Source organism: Bombyx mandarina, chromosome 26 (assembly GCF_030267445.1).
Source record: "Bombyx mandarina strain Sakado chromosome 26, ASM3026744v2".
Classification (NCBI taxonomy): Eukaryota; Metazoa; Arthropoda; class Insecta; order Lepidoptera; family Bombycidae; genus Bombyx; species Bombyx mandarina.
This window is the reverse complement of record NC_143232.1, coordinates 1,226,690-1,242,508: the sequence shown is the minus strand read 5'-3', so window position 1 is coordinate 1,242,508 and position 15,819 is coordinate 1,226,690. Positions and strand designations below refer to the sequence as shown.

Below are 15,819 nucleotides of genomic sequence, written 5' to 3'. Positions count from 1 at the left end.
CACTATTTTTAATTCAAATTTATTTTCAAATTTTCAGTTGGATTTTCTATAAAAGCGTATTTTGTTAGTTTTTTTAAACTATTTTTTTTATATTGTTTATTGAGTTTGTGGTGTGGATTAGGAGAGGCTTATGTCCAGCAGTGGACTACTGTGGGCTGATGATGATGATGCTAATAGAGAGTAGAATCATATGGTAACTTTAATGCCGTCGCTTTTTAACATGAGATGAAAGTTCTAATTCTCGATATCTAGGCTAATGAACCTAACCGTTTCTAAGGATGACTTTTATGCAAAATGTTTCACTGCAAAATTCAAAAATATCCGACCTTATGCCACACTAATATCCAAAATTATATTATTTAATAGTTATGCAGCTGTCCTGTGTATCACGTTACTTAGTACCCAAATAGACAGGATAATACGTTCCACCAACAGTACGAAGGTTTTTATTGACAAATTATATTTCTTATTAAATCACAGCCTTCAACATGAAAGCTATCCATAATGTGCACGTATTCAATTTCAAATAAAGCCATAATAAACCTCGAATTCATTTGAATAATTCAACAAAAGCGCATTTCAAACGTAATATGCTAACGGAATAATTGACACAACGCACCTGTAAATTTCTTTCCTTCTCTGACCATATTGGCTAGCCAATACGTCCGTCGATATAAATTCAATATGAGACACATCGTGGTGTCGGCTACCTCCTCGACTCCATACCCGGGAACATTACATACCGCTATTCCTGTAACATTAACAAATGCAAAGTATTAAACGTTGAACATTTGATAGTTTGCGACTTAATCTAATCCAATGCGAAGGGTTCAACAGCATTTTAGGCTTGTAAGATCCTGTTAATTAATCAACCTTCTTTTTTTTTTCCTACCTAAGCTGGTAGCCTAGAGAGGCTATTCCAGCGGAACCTTAACTAGTAGGTGAGCTCACGGGGCTCAAACCTGACGACGATGCTAACACGAACCCTAGCAAGAGTCGTGCTTCGCAGAATCTACCACCGGATCGGAAGCGCGACCCACTTAGAAGATCCGGCGAGAAACTCAGTGGGCTGTGTCTGAGAGTTTATTTACTCGTCGAGCCGTTCGTCGCAAGCGACGGGTTCGACGAGAACGGTGACCGGTGCTTGAAGTACCTAGAAGCACCGTTAGTGGATCGGGAGGATTAATCAACCAAGACAAGACGATCAATACAAACTAAGTATATTAATTCACATAATAATTTACTGGTTACGTAATTTATTCAAATAAAGGATCATCATCATGTTATTGGACTTTTTGGCGGAAACGCAACGGGAGTGAAGTAGTGTGATTTGTTTTATTTTGTCTATTTAGTGTTTCTTCAGGTTTAAATGTGTAATAACGGTGGTTTATTAACTGTTTAATATCTGTGAAAGTGCACAAATGTGGGAAAGTGAAACATAGCCGCTGAATGTGACTTCTCGGGATCCTCCAAAAAGCCCACTGAAAAAATCTCAGTAAATGACAACCATTTTACTGAGCTTTCATTTAATTTCATCCCAGTTGATTAATGCCTCAAATTACTCATCTTCATTTCATTTCATTTCACTCCATATTATCATTTTTCATACAAATAAGAATATAAATTAAAATAAGACGTGTCTTAAAGGTCTTAGTTACCAGGACATAAAATCCCATTAAAAAAAAATCATCATGTTATTTAATTCAAAAACACAATTTACATACAAGTAGGTATAATATGAAGAAGAGAGAGAGAGATTTATGCGCAACTCACCTAATTCGCCGGCGGCTTTAACGTCGATATTATCGACACCTGACCCGATGCGTACTATGATCCGTAACGCCTTGAACTTCTCAAGGTCCTCCTTGGTTAGTATAATGGTGTGCCACATGAGGGCCCCGACCGCTTCGTTGAGTACCTTCTCGTGTATTTCGGACGTCGACTGCGCGTCGCAGAAGGCGACCGTCGCCACGTCTTTCAGGATCGGCATCTCGACGGTGCAATCCCGACCGTCCAGCAGGGCCACGAGTGGCCTGGAAATTACAAAAAAACAGTTATTTATTAATTTTTTACTAGCTGACCCGGCAGACTTCGTAGCGCCTCAATCGATAAATAAAAGACCTAAACTTTTGTATAAAATAAACTTAAAACAAACAAAAGGAATCCGTCCGACGAGGGACACATCAAAGGAAAAACAAAATTGTTATTTTTATTTAATTCCAAGCATATTCATATTTATCTACTTTTTAAACCTTCTCTGGACTTCCACAAATAATTTAAGACCAAAATTAGCCAAATCGGTCCAGCCGTTCTCGAGTTTTAGCGAGACTAACGAATAGCAATCCATTTTTATATATGTATATAGATATACTATATAGATATAGCTTGCATAGGTGGGTGGACGAGCTCACAGCTCACCTGGTGTTAAGTGGTTACTGGAGCCCATAGACATCTACAACTTGCCAATCACCTTGATACATGAGTTCTAAGGTCTCACTTATAACAGTAAAACGGCTGCCCCACCCTTCAAACCGAAACGCATTACTGCTTTACGGCAGAAATAGGCAGGCGATTACAATGTCGCATTTAGAGACACAATCAGATGTGTATTCATTCAAGTTATCAATCAGATTGTAATTGTTTTTAACATGTTCTAGATGTGACCATTTTAAGGATGTCATTTTTTTTTGTTATAATATGCCATATACCATATCTTGCATCTCTAGCTAGCAGATTGACTGCCAAACCCGACCAATCATGAAAAAAATCACTGTGCACAAGACTTAGAAAATATTGGCCACGATTTCTACCATAGGCTGATACAGCGATAACGATGTAATGTTAATAATTTAACGGAATAGTTGTTTTGCGTACATATACGTACAAAAAAAACATCCTAAAATTTATAATCGTGTTATAAATTGTCCGATAAACTCCAACTTTGGGTGCTAATTAAAAAAAATCAAAATGTACATTTTAAAGTCAGCCGTTGTATAATCGTATCATTTAGTAACATAATCAACGTAAGAACATTGAATAAATTTACATATAAAACCACGTCCATTACATTTAAATAATGCGTCACACCTACTTAATTATGTATAGAGTGCAAGTCTGCTGAACTATACACAAATAAATAGATACGAAAGTATAAAATTGGTAACACCTCACTTATTTTCAAATATATATATATAAAAGAAAGTCGTATTAGTTACACCATTTATAACTCAAGAATGGCTCAACTGATTTGGCTGAAAATTGGTGAGGAGGTAGCTTAGAGCCAGGAGAAGGACATAGGATACTTTTTATCACATTCCCGTGGGACGTGACATAAAACGTGGTATAACAAAACGCAACTGACAGCTAAACGTTATATGGTTAAATTTTGAAGTTGATCGGTTAATGTGTTTGAAACAAACCGTGTGGCGGAACAAAGCTCACCGGGTCCGCTAGTGTTTTATAAAATAACTAGCGACCCGCCCTCGCTTCGCTTCGGAAACTGTAATTTATTATTGATTTCTCAACTATTTAATGGATGTTATTATACATATAAACCTTCCTCTTCAATCTCTCTATCTTCTATTAAAAAAAACCGCATCAAAATCCGTTGCGTAATTTTAAAGATTTAAGCATACATAGGGACAGAGAAAGCGACTTTGTTTTATACTATGTAGTGATGTTCTAGACAATACAATTTTAAGTAAATAACGATATTATACAACCTTCAAATCTACACCTTAACACCAATGATAATGAAAGTATGAAGCCAATAACAAAACAACTAAAATGACGAGAAACAGCCACGACAAAATTATCGCGTCTCGCAATTTAATAGAACAACGCAGAATGCTATTCACGATTCAAAGTTAATATCACAAAAAATATTCCAAGCACCTAAGGGGTTACAACAATGGAGTTGAACGTGTACCGTAACGAGGTATATAATTCAATAAGCCGGGTTGGTTTGGTTATCACCGCGCGTTTCATTCAATATTACTCGAGCAGTTAGTTACTTCGTTGCGCTGATTGCACGCTAAAATGGCTTGGTATTTTTGTTTTGTTTATCTTCGCTTCCTAAAAAATATCAATGTGCTTACTAATTGTGGAATACTAAATTGAGTTTAAGCAGTAATAATTTCGAGTTCACTCAAAATGACGATTATTCTTCTTGTACTAAGCCCGTAATTGTTGACAAAATATATAGTCTCATCTATCTAGAGTTAGAATTACTAATAAAAAAACCACTAATGACAACACAGAATAACGTCATGTGACTAATTGCTTTGTATACTTAAGATGCGGTTACCTTGTCGTACATTTTAACCCCAAATGACGTCACACTATATGATATTCCGTGTGGCCAAGTTTTAGAACGCTACAGTCTAAACTGGGTTTCAGTGCATGATCGTAAAAAGTTCACGATAACATGCTTACTACTAACATCGACACAAACCGCTTACAGCCCATAAGCGACTAACCAAACCCAGTCAAAGCCGATAAAAAGTTCAAAAACCGAATTTAGTTTTAGTACGAAAGCATTCCAAATGTTAAACATTATCGAGTAATTAAAAAATGCTTAAGGATCATAAAAACAAACTGCGCTCAACGTGTTTACAGTATAAAAATATTTTTTTATCGCGTACGAGGCGATAAATTCTTAGAAAGAAATAACGAATACACAGTTCACCGTACCAGATCACAGTTCGCGATTTACATTCATGATCTTTATACCTTTCTTTTTATTGCTCCGGAATGCAAACTAACATACGGACCACGTCGTGGTGACTGGTCACCCTCGGTTATGAGCATCGACAATGTCAAGGACACAGCCAAGCCACCGCCTACCGCTCAGGACTCTATACTAGCTTCATTTGATAAAGAACTTGTCATTGAGTTCACGATACACTTTATGGCGGTACATAAACAATTTTAATCATTTTACCGATAACAAATGTATTGTGTTGGGCACGAACAGGTAAGCACCGGTTCGATTTAAATACTTCCAAGAAATATAAATGCCAATTTTATCTAATAATCCGAAATTATTGTTGATAAGGAGAGTTTTCGATCTTTATTTTAATACTTTTACATACATATTTGATTATTTTAACAGAGTGCGTCATTAGATAAGTTTTTTTTGGAGTTTAATTGAACGAAAATTATGTCGAAGTCATTGGGTTTTTTTGAAAATCGAAATATAGCTAACTGTAAAACTAGGCAAGCGAATAAACTTTGGGCACATCGATAACAATGATTAGCGATTCTAGTATTTGATAAAAGATAGATTACGAACGAGCACTATTAGCTTATTCCAATAATAAAAACCAAATAATAATGGTTAAATAATAGGTATTTTTGTTGGAAAAAAATTATCTAACCTACGAACCATTTCATGAAAAGGAACTTACTACCTACATTTTACTTTTTCATGTTCCCTGATCAATGCAGCCCTAACATAAGAATTTTCTGTAATGGTTCCAGAAATACGAATATGAAACACTCAGAACACCGTATATGTTAAACAGAGATACTGACACTGACCGGGAATTAAACAGTGACAGTGGTACAGTAGTCATGACCACTATCGAAAACCAACCAGACAATAGTAACCGAAGCAAACCCTGTAAGCGTATTCGTCTTTGATAAATAATATCGTTATAATATGTCGAAAAAAAACCATCCCCACTTTTACCCATCTTATTCATATTCGGTTTGAAAGACGTAACTATACTGACACCTTAGAACTCATATCTCAAGGTGGGTGACGGTCATTACGTTGTAAACGTCTATGGGCTGCAGTAACCACTTAACACCAGGTCGCTCGCACCAGGAGCTCGTCCACCCATCAGCAATAACATTAAAAAAAAAACATTTTACTAAATAATTAATCCGATTTCTCAACATATAAGCGTTGACAAAAAGATGCAACCGAAATAATAATTTTATTCCCGTTGGCATCGCAACTTGTACAGTAGCAGCAGCACCTTATTACAATATAAACAACGTACACTTGTATTGTGTGGAGGTATATTTTATGCGCGCACATAATCCGAGTCGGTGTCGACGACCGACTTACAAGAGCCAAGGTTGCTGTTTGATAAACATTACGTGAACGACTTTCACGTTGTTTCATTAAATATTTTGTACGGATTTCGAGTCGATTCAAGGTATTTATTCTATTTAGATAGGAAAAAATAAAAACAGATTTTATCGAAGTGACATTATTAAATTCATTTTGAATTGATGAATCCGCAAATGAAAAAGAAAACGTTACCTAATAATTAACATTAAAACAATAATTGTTAAATACTGATCATAAGTGAACAAAATCTGTAATTTATAATCAACGGTCAATGAAAAACCAACAATAAATCGGAATACAAGTGGCTACTACGTATTTGTTATCATAGCGCAGGCTAAAGTGATCGCAGTTTGGAAAACGTCCTACGGAACCCGTCCCGAATAATTAAACCATCAGTCGGATTAAACTAATAATTTAAACTTTCGTCATACCGAAACGGAGTTATTATTATTGTCGAACGAAGTTTCGAACGTTGAAACTGAAAAGTAATTCCTGACTGGGACCGGAGTTTTCAGAATTTCGACAAACTTTCCCGGGGGCAGACGAAAACAGATTTGTTCGCAAACAAAGAGGCCTCCGGGGCCTCACCCCCAAGGGCGGAAAGGGGCCGCAACCCCTTCGGCCAAGTTTTGATGGAAACCAAATAGGATTAGCACGAGGAAAGAATAAGTGGAATGAGCTCGAAACGCGGAAACCGGTTTGTTGAGTGCGGCGGCCGCGATCGTTACACTGCCCGCCCGGTATGAGTATGGGTTGGCAATCGAACTCACTATTCAATCTTAACGCTTCTGATTTTCAATAATCTAATCAAATTAAAACTTGTTATTCGGATCGATTCGTTTCAAATTTCATTAAGGGCTAGATTGATCTGATTGTCAAGTTTTCCAGTATTAGAAATACAAACTGACCTTGATTGCAGGGGTCCGTTTGCAATAGGACCCCGCATACTATCCATGCGCGCTCTCTTTGGCAGCATCTTGCGTTTGTCCATTTAAAGCGGCAAAGCCGCTTTAATATATGTTCCGCAGCGCGTCACCTGTAACAAAATAATTAAGTACAATTACATACGTCTCAAGGACACAAAATTATTTTGGAGAAACCTCTAAGACAGACAATGTATTTTTTTTTTGTTTTCTATAGGATAATGATCTAACAAATTCAATAATATCTCGGATTCATTATTTCGGATCCCAGTTTGTTAACAATATTTTCAGATTGGAAAGTCCCAATAGTAGCAATCTAATACACAAAACTTGGAAGTTTTCTCTTTAACGGCTTTGCGTAAAGAAATTGTGATACCTACCTACCCGCCGTTCAGGCTAAAAATAACCGTACCAACATTTTTGTGGTGTTAATAAGTATTTAATAATAATTATAATATGAGCTTGAGAGCATCGTCTACAGTTTCCACTGATATATCTAGTACGACGTTTACTCTTGTAATTTCCTTTTTGTTTTTCCTACCTATGCTGATAGCCTTGAGAGGCTATATCAGCTTACCCTAGCGTGTGTAGGTGAGCTCACGGGGCTCAAACCGGAGAATTGCTAACACTGACCCTAGCAAGAGCAGTGCTTTGCAGAATCTACCACCGGATCGGAAACGCGACCCACCGAGAAGATCCGGCGAGAAACTCAGTGGGCTGTGTCTGTGGGTAATAATTTCCAATACGGGTTACATGGTTCTGAATAAAAAGCCTCCCATTATTTATTTCGGAATTTTATTTGTATAAACGAGCATCATTGTTACTCACAATGTGATCAGTTGGTTGGTTGCGGTCACACAGCCCAATTGCAGGTCTTGTGTCGCTTTTTTGACCTGAGGCAGAAAGATAACTTCAGTATTTTTGTATCATTTTTAATATTAAATTTTGTGTTTTATTCCAACTCCCATTTAATCCTAAAAGCATTTGAAGATTTCATTGATATTTCGTCCAAAGAAGTATCTTACATAAAGAAAATACTATTAATAATATTAATATTTTTTCCTTTTAATGCATGTGTATTTCCAATGACTGATCAATATTTATAAATAGAAGAAGTAAACGCATGCTTGCGACAACTTTGTTGCTCTTGCGTGCAATACGTAACGTATCTGACCTAACTTGTGTATAAAGAACCTTTTAACTAAAATGAATCTCCACAAAGATGCATGTTATACCTCATTTCTCCTGAGGATTCCGAAAAACTTGTTACATTAAAACAGTTTCTAGTTTGCAGAGATAATTCCTATCACATTTAATACTATTGTGTCGGGTAGCCATCAATACAACGCAAGATATTAATTTGACAGATACCTGAATCTCGCTTACGACATTTTCAAGATAAGCTTGTATATATACAAGTTCCGAACAACAACATTCGGACCGCCGGTCTACCGAACAATATCACGCGCTTGGAAGATCTTTCATATGATATGATATCTATCATATGATGGCTAACCGCGCCACACTATAAAGCAAGAGCTTAAAATCTTTTTCAAAGAAACCTAAGTATATTCTTTAAAATAACTCTTAGTATTTATGATATGCCCCTATCTGAATCACGATTTGATTGTACAGGCCTCAGATTCGGCATCCATTACGACGGTGACAGCTTACTATATTATGTGGGTGGGCGCACGTCTATTTTCGGACAGAAATAATGATCTTCATCGAATTTTTAAGAGATAATTTAGTGAAATCTTCGTGATGCCTGTTCTAATGTTATATTTATTCTAATTCAAGCGGCGCCAAACTTTTAGATTCGTTTTAATGGTCATAAGAGTTTTTAATGGGCCCATATTCTTCCCATCAACGAAGAATAAACCGAATGATAAAAACATAAAAACAATATCAAAATGTCCGTCAACTTTTTTTCCCTACCTAAGCTGATGGTCTAGGGAGACCATATCAGCGTAATCTTAACTAGTAGGTGAGCTCACGGGGCTCAAACGGGTTCCACGAGAACGATGACCGGTGCTAGAGATACCTAAAACACCGTTAGTGGATCAGGAGGATCTGAAATGACCCGTCAACTTAATACATTATATTTACTTTCAAAAACGTATAACTTTCAGTTTATGAATTATTGTAATCAATAGTACTCAATAAAGCTGATAGGCGAGAAAGCAAGAAACTAATGCAATCTTTACTACTGCTACCATCGTCTATTAACAATGGCTACACACAAATTGATTTATTACACTAAATTTAAACATATTGTCATATATGTATATACAAATTGAGGTCAGTATTTACTATTGTATTATGTATGTACATAGTACGTATATATAATACATTGTATATTGTGTGAACACTGGTCGATCAGCAAGTTACGCTGTTCATAATCCCCAAAAACTAAACGTAACGCTACATATCCATGATGTTATTGCTTACTATCACAGAACATGAGATTATTTTTTCAAAAGCCCAATTGAAGAGCAAGCCTTGTCACGGAAGAAAAATGAGTTGGCAAATAATCTATATAAAGCATTACGTCTTATGATTGGTCAAAAATATTATTATTATTGTCTTTTTAAAAAACTTTAGTTTGTTGGTGAGAAGAAACTAATAAGTAGAACAAAATAGTTAAAATTATTATTATCTCTTTGGTGCAATTATTATTATCTCGTGTATCTTTATTAGATGGCAGTGCGTAATGCGTATGTAGGTATGTTTGTGTTTGTCACTAAAGTTCTTTTATACAACTTGAGCAATTTTAATATCTGTTTGATTGGTTTTGAGTAAGTCCTTGGGTAATTTGGATTGACAGTTTGAACCAATAAGTGGCTTTACGATCAAACGCCTTTTTTTGGCCCAATGCAATGTCTGCCGTGGAATAATCTTAATCTTGGTACCACGTAATTATGTTCTTTTTTCTAACATGGGTGGACGAGCTCACGATTCACCTGCTGTTAAGTATTCACCGAAGCCCATAGACATCAAAAAACTAAATGCTGTCAAACATCTTGAGACATGAGTTTTAAGTATCAGTTTTAGAGTACAACGGCTGCCCCGTCCTTCAAACCGAAACGCATTACTGCCTTACAACTGTAATAGGCAGGGTGGTGTTATCTACACAAGTTTCCCTACCAGTAATTACGCAAACTATACTATTTGCTGGTTTTATTTTTATTACACCATGTTATTTATTCCTTTACCGCGGTCCCTGCCTGCGGGATTCGAACACCGGCCCAGTCGCATCGCTAGATACGAATGAACCGGGCGTCTTATCCTTTAGGCCACGACGACTTCAAACCCTGTATTTATAAAAGAAAAATAATAAAGTATTCTTCCATCTTTGAAGACTCGTTTGAACGAGCTCGTAGCGGTATACAAAGGCCTTGCTGCATACTTGACATTGCTGATATCCATCTACATACGTAACCACTTACAATCAGGGCCATTGAGCCTTCTAGATTAATTAAATATGCAATATCGAAAAGGGCACATCTCTGAAAATGTTCAGGAGTTCTAAAGCAGTGTAAAATTTAAAATATTAACTTTTGAGATATATTTTAGTGTTAATTAGCAATTGTAACTTACTGGAATTATTATAATTTTTTTTTTTTATTGCCCTTGTAGGCAGACGAGCATACGGCCCACCTGATGGTGAGTGGTTACCGTCGCCCATGGACTTCAGCAATGCCAGGGGCAGAGCCAAGCCGCTGCCTACCGCAAAATGGGTGTAGGTAAGCCTCAAAACTACATCTATATGAAAAAACGTATTTGACAAAATATGCGACATGTGCCCTTTTCGAAATTGCATAATATTCAATTAATGTACTCGTTAAAAACATACTATAGACGACTTATTTCTTCTTTATTACATTACGTTACTACATTTGTCACAACAAATTATTTATAAATCTCATTTTAATTACACAACCGAGACTATATTTACATAACATAAATAGCGCGATTGCACGTAATATCTCGTTAATCCTTCAAACGGTTTTATCAATGGAAAATTAATACGAATTGTGTACATGTGCGACATTTAATTAATTTCGAAATCGTAATTGCTTACAAACCAGATCATCATTAACAGTATTTGTGCAATAATAATTAAATATTAAATACAGATAAGCAATTCAGTTACAGACACAGAAAGCGTAATTCGAGAGATTTAATCACTACATAGTAACGTCATATCGAATCTGTAACGGAATCTTTGGCTTTTATAAAATGGTAGTCAGTATTTCTTTTTTTTTTTCAAAATTTGACCGGTTGGTTTATTTATTTTATAGGTATAGGTTTTTTTAAAAAAGGCATTTCTGATACGATTACGATTTTTTTTCTTTCTTTTTTTAAATACACACATAGATACAACCCCCATCTGGCTACCGTCACTCACGGGATATCAACAATGCGCAATACTGCCTACCACAAAGTGTACTTGCGAAGTACGTGGAACTAGATTTACGGTACTAATGAAACTTTTTTTGTTTTTAAATATCTCAATAGTTGATAATACTCAATAACGCTATCTACATGTCATACTTATATATTTTTTTAATCATTATTGCTAATATGTGGGAACAAACCCACCTGGGGTCAGAGATTAGCAGAGCACACATACATCATTTGAAGTCGTCGTGGCCTAACGGATAAGACGTCCGATGCATTCGTGTTGAGCGATGCACCGGTGTTCGAATCCCGCAGGCGGGTACCAATTTTTCTAATGAAATACGTACTCAACAAATGTTCACGATTGATTTCCACGGTGAAGGAATAACATCTAGTAATAAAAATGAAACCCACAAAATTATAATTTGCGTAATTACTGGTGGTAGGACCTCTTGTGAGTCCGCACGGGTAGGTACCAACCACCCTGCCTATTTCTGCCGTGAAGCAGTAACTAATGCGTTTCGGTTTGAAGGGTGGGGCAGCCGTTGTAACTATAATTGAGACCTTAGAACTTATATCTCAAGGTGGGTGGCGCATTTACGTTGTAAATGTCTATGGGTTCCAGTAACCACTTAACACCAGGTGGGCTGTGAGCTCGTCCACTCATCTAAGCAATAAAAAAAAAACATCACAACGTATATGCCACCACCCACCTTGAAACATGAGGTCACAGCCTGATTTGTATAACGACTGGCCTACTATGCTATCTATCTTCATGCGCGAGTACGTCGCGGTAAAAATAATCAAAATGGTATGATACCGACTCATACTACTTATAATCACAACACGTCCACCCCTGCCGCAAATTAATTCATAGCTTACACAAAATAAGTAACATTTAATAAATTCAACTGGTTACAAAATGGTCGCTCTTTGATGATCATATGTTATTCGGTTTTTGTAAAACAGAGAATCCCACATTTTAAAGTCGTTCGGCTTTAGTAATTCTAAACAAACGAAGTCAGGTTTCTGGATATTGCTCAGTTCGATTTGACTTCCTCGGAGAGAATTTTGTCAGAATATCGAGAGAGAAAAAAACCTTTCTACTAGCGTCCGTAAGTTAACAGATAATGTCAATCACTCAATTTCCCTTCATTAGAACACATTTAATGATGGTCCCAAAAAGGAAAAACCTTTTTTTTTATCAGGTCACGCCTTATACTATACTGTACCATTGTTCAAACTAGTTCTGTTCAGTATGCTTAGTGCGAGTTTTTTAACTTCTCGATCGCGTAAAAGTTTACTTTTTTTTATTGCTTAGTTGGGTGGACGGGCTCACAGCCCACCTGGTGTTAAGTGGTTACTGGAGCCCATATTTATCCACAACGTAAATGCGCCACCCACCTCGAGATATAAGTTCTAAGGTCTCAGTATAGTTACAACGGCTGCCCCACCCTTCAAACCGAAACGCATTACTGCTTCACGGCAGAAATAGGCAGGGCTGTGATACCTACCCGAGCGGACTCACGAGAGGTCCTACCGCCAGTAATAAAGTTCCGTACCAACCAGTTCTGGTGCGTACTTAAATAAGAACTGTCTGTTTTTTTAAAAATCAATGTTGCTGTTGCAAAAATATGCGATTTACATAGCATTTACGTTTAGCATTTGGCGACATTTACGTTGTAGATGTCTATCGGCTCCGGCAACTACTTAATACCAGGTGGGCCGTGAGCTCGTCCACCCACCTAAGCAATAAATAAATTAAAAAGATGTGTGGTGTAATGGGACACCGGATAGGAACGAAGTTCCTTATTATAAAAATATTAATTTGAAGTTCTATTCGAGGTATAAAGAAAATAAAACTCGAGGTTTCGCAACAACCCACGGTCATTCGGTAACGTGCGAACTTATTGTGGTACACTTCATTCACGCTTGTTTACATAAGAGTTAGTGTATTGCGCAAACGAACGCTCTGAGATCGTGGACCATGAATAATAAAAAATATGTTATTTTTTGTACGTTATTACAAAGTTAAATCGTACACTGTGTGCATTACTAACAAAAATCTTACGTTATGGACGTTTTTTCCCGGTTAGGGTACCCCTCCGCATCGTCCCATAACGAACTTCATTCTAAAATATCCAATTGTATTGAATACTGACCAGCGCTGCTGTAGCGACGTAGTCAGGCCGCGATCACCGCTCCATCGGCACAACGGCATTGACTTGACGGCAGCGTCGGCGCCACCTGGGACCGCACGACGCACAACACTCTCACCGTGTCACTAGCACTTAAACACACACACACGCGCGCGAGCACCTCCCGCGACGTTGTCTGCACACTCGCACGCACTCAAACACGCACGCTCCAAAAGTTAACACTGCACCTGTAACAAACAGAAAAGGCCAATTTATTACACGTTCTGTTTTATTTATTTATGTATTCATTTAACTAAATGCACAGAAGTACAATGGCGGACTTAATGCCTAAGTCATTCTCTACCAGTCAACCAAGGGCGGTGCAGAGAATCCTGTTGTAGGTGCATTACTTAATGTGAAAATAACCAAACTGATAATAATACTTGAAACATATGTTTTAATCGTAGAAGTGATCCATAAGGTGTGTAATGTGTGTCATTTTTCTCATGAAGCTGCAGTTTCTCTCTTTGAAATCATAGTTGGGAGTTGAAATTTAAAATTTCCTTAATGATAGGATGGGAATGCCGTAATGTGTAGAACAAAAGAGAGCTGAATGAGTAAAGCCGTTTGGCGGGTAGCCATCATACAACGCAAGATATTTGACAGATGCCTGAATATCGCTTAAGACATTTTAACGATAAGCTTGCATAATATATACTCGTAGAAGTTCCGAAAAAAAACATTCAAACCGTCGGTTTACCGAACAATATCAGCCGCTCGGTGGAAGATCTTCCCTTTGTCATATACCACCGCGATGTACCTACACTAAAATGGTTCACGAATTTTTCACCCTTTAAACTAAAAGAACCAATAATAATACTCTATAGTATTTATTTTAAGGCTCAAAGAGTACTCCATCTAATAAATAATAGCAAAAGTAGTTTCTCGCATAATATTAAATTCACTGTTGGCTGCGGGCTCGCAACATAATGTTTTACGGTCTATAAATCTGTGCGAATAACAATGTAGCTTTATGTCGTTAGCTTGCATTCGCACAAGACACCATCGCTCTCTGTACTTAAAATGTTACGTAATTCGTTTGATAACATCATTCGAGATATATTCAGAATTTTGCGAGTATTTTTGCTACTCCTATTTACAGTGAGATTCATATACGATGATCCTTCTTTTTTTTTGTCAGGCGGATATCGCCGGACTTCCGCCCTCCACTGAGAATGGCGGGCGGGACATGTCGGAGTCGAACCAACTAAAACTTCCTGTCGCTCAACGACCAACGTCCGAACCTCTCATGAGACAGAGCTCATGAAAAGGCAAAGAGGGGAAAGTGAAGCGTTTAGTGCGGAGCACATCTCTCCGATCACCCTGCCCCTCATACGATGATCCTAAGATTTTTTGCCCTTGTGGAATTGAAATAACACGTACCCATGCACCTACAGACCCACCATACTATCGTACCACCACAGCCGAAGTTCTAATTTACTTGGAAATCGTTGATATTTAATTTTGTTGGATAATTTTGGATTGTAGTTGGTTGATTTTGCAAATATTATGAGGATACGACTACCGAATAAGTAATAATGGTAGTATTGCTAACTCAAAGAAACTAGAGTCGGGTACACGGGATCGCTATCTTCTGATTAATCGGCAAACAGGGGATTAGAATACGCAATATAAAACCTTATGACCTCACGGAATGTCTACAAGAAGGAGGAATAATTTTACTGTCGACCGAAGACAGTTTTATCGGCTATTGTAGAATGAATTATGTTAAGTTGAGGTCAACAGTTTACTTGTATAAGTAAATTAGTATTTATTCTTGAATAATCTCTCCGATAATGCTTGAAGATTCTTTGTACGAAAATATATCCAACTAATATTATTTTTCTGCAAGAAGTTGTGCAATTTTTTTTATCCACATATCATATTTGGTAATCAAAGACAGATAGGTTTATAGTGTGTCTCTCCTTGGCTAATCAAGTTTTAATATTACGTAAATATATGCGTTACTAGACATCGCTATTACCATTAGTTCAATGAGCACGCTATAACACTACGCAACGTTTAATTTAAACACACACGTTTATTACTCTCATCTCGTCTCTTTTTTTTTCCTACCTATGCTGATAGCCTTGAGAGGCTATATCAGCTTCACCCTAACGTTTAGGTGAGCTCACGGGGCTCAAACCGGAGTGGTGCTAACACTGGCCCTAGCAGGAGCAGTGCTTCGCAGAATCTACTACCGGCTCGGAAA

General features: G+C 37.2%; 1 protein-coding gene across 6 annotated transcripts in view; it reads right to left on the bottom strand.

Annotated features, from left to right (window-relative positions):
• Positions 1-15,819, bottom strand: part of CtBP (C-terminal binding protein) — a 119,573-nt gene that overhangs the window by 9,886 nt on the left and 93,868 nt on the right. For 4 of the 6 annotated variants that reach the window (XM_028187808.2, XM_028187811.2, XM_028187809.2 and 1 more), the window contains exons 3-6: positions 13,572-13,795; positions 6,991-7,118; positions 1,774-2,033; positions 620-751 (exon numbers count right to left, since the gene is read on the bottom strand). In XM_028187808.2, coding sequence (XP_028043609.2) covers positions 620-751; positions 1,774-2,033; positions 6,991-7,073 — 475 coding nt within the window. In that variant the 5' untranslated portion in view covers positions 7,074-7,118; positions 13,572-13,795. Of the gene's footprint in view, positions 1-619; positions 752-1,773; positions 2,034-6,990; positions 7,119-7,833; positions 7,899-13,571; positions 13,796-15,819 lie in introns of all 6 variants that reach the window. The other 2 variants (XM_028187807.2, XM_089738870.1) reach the window with 1 other exon arrangement.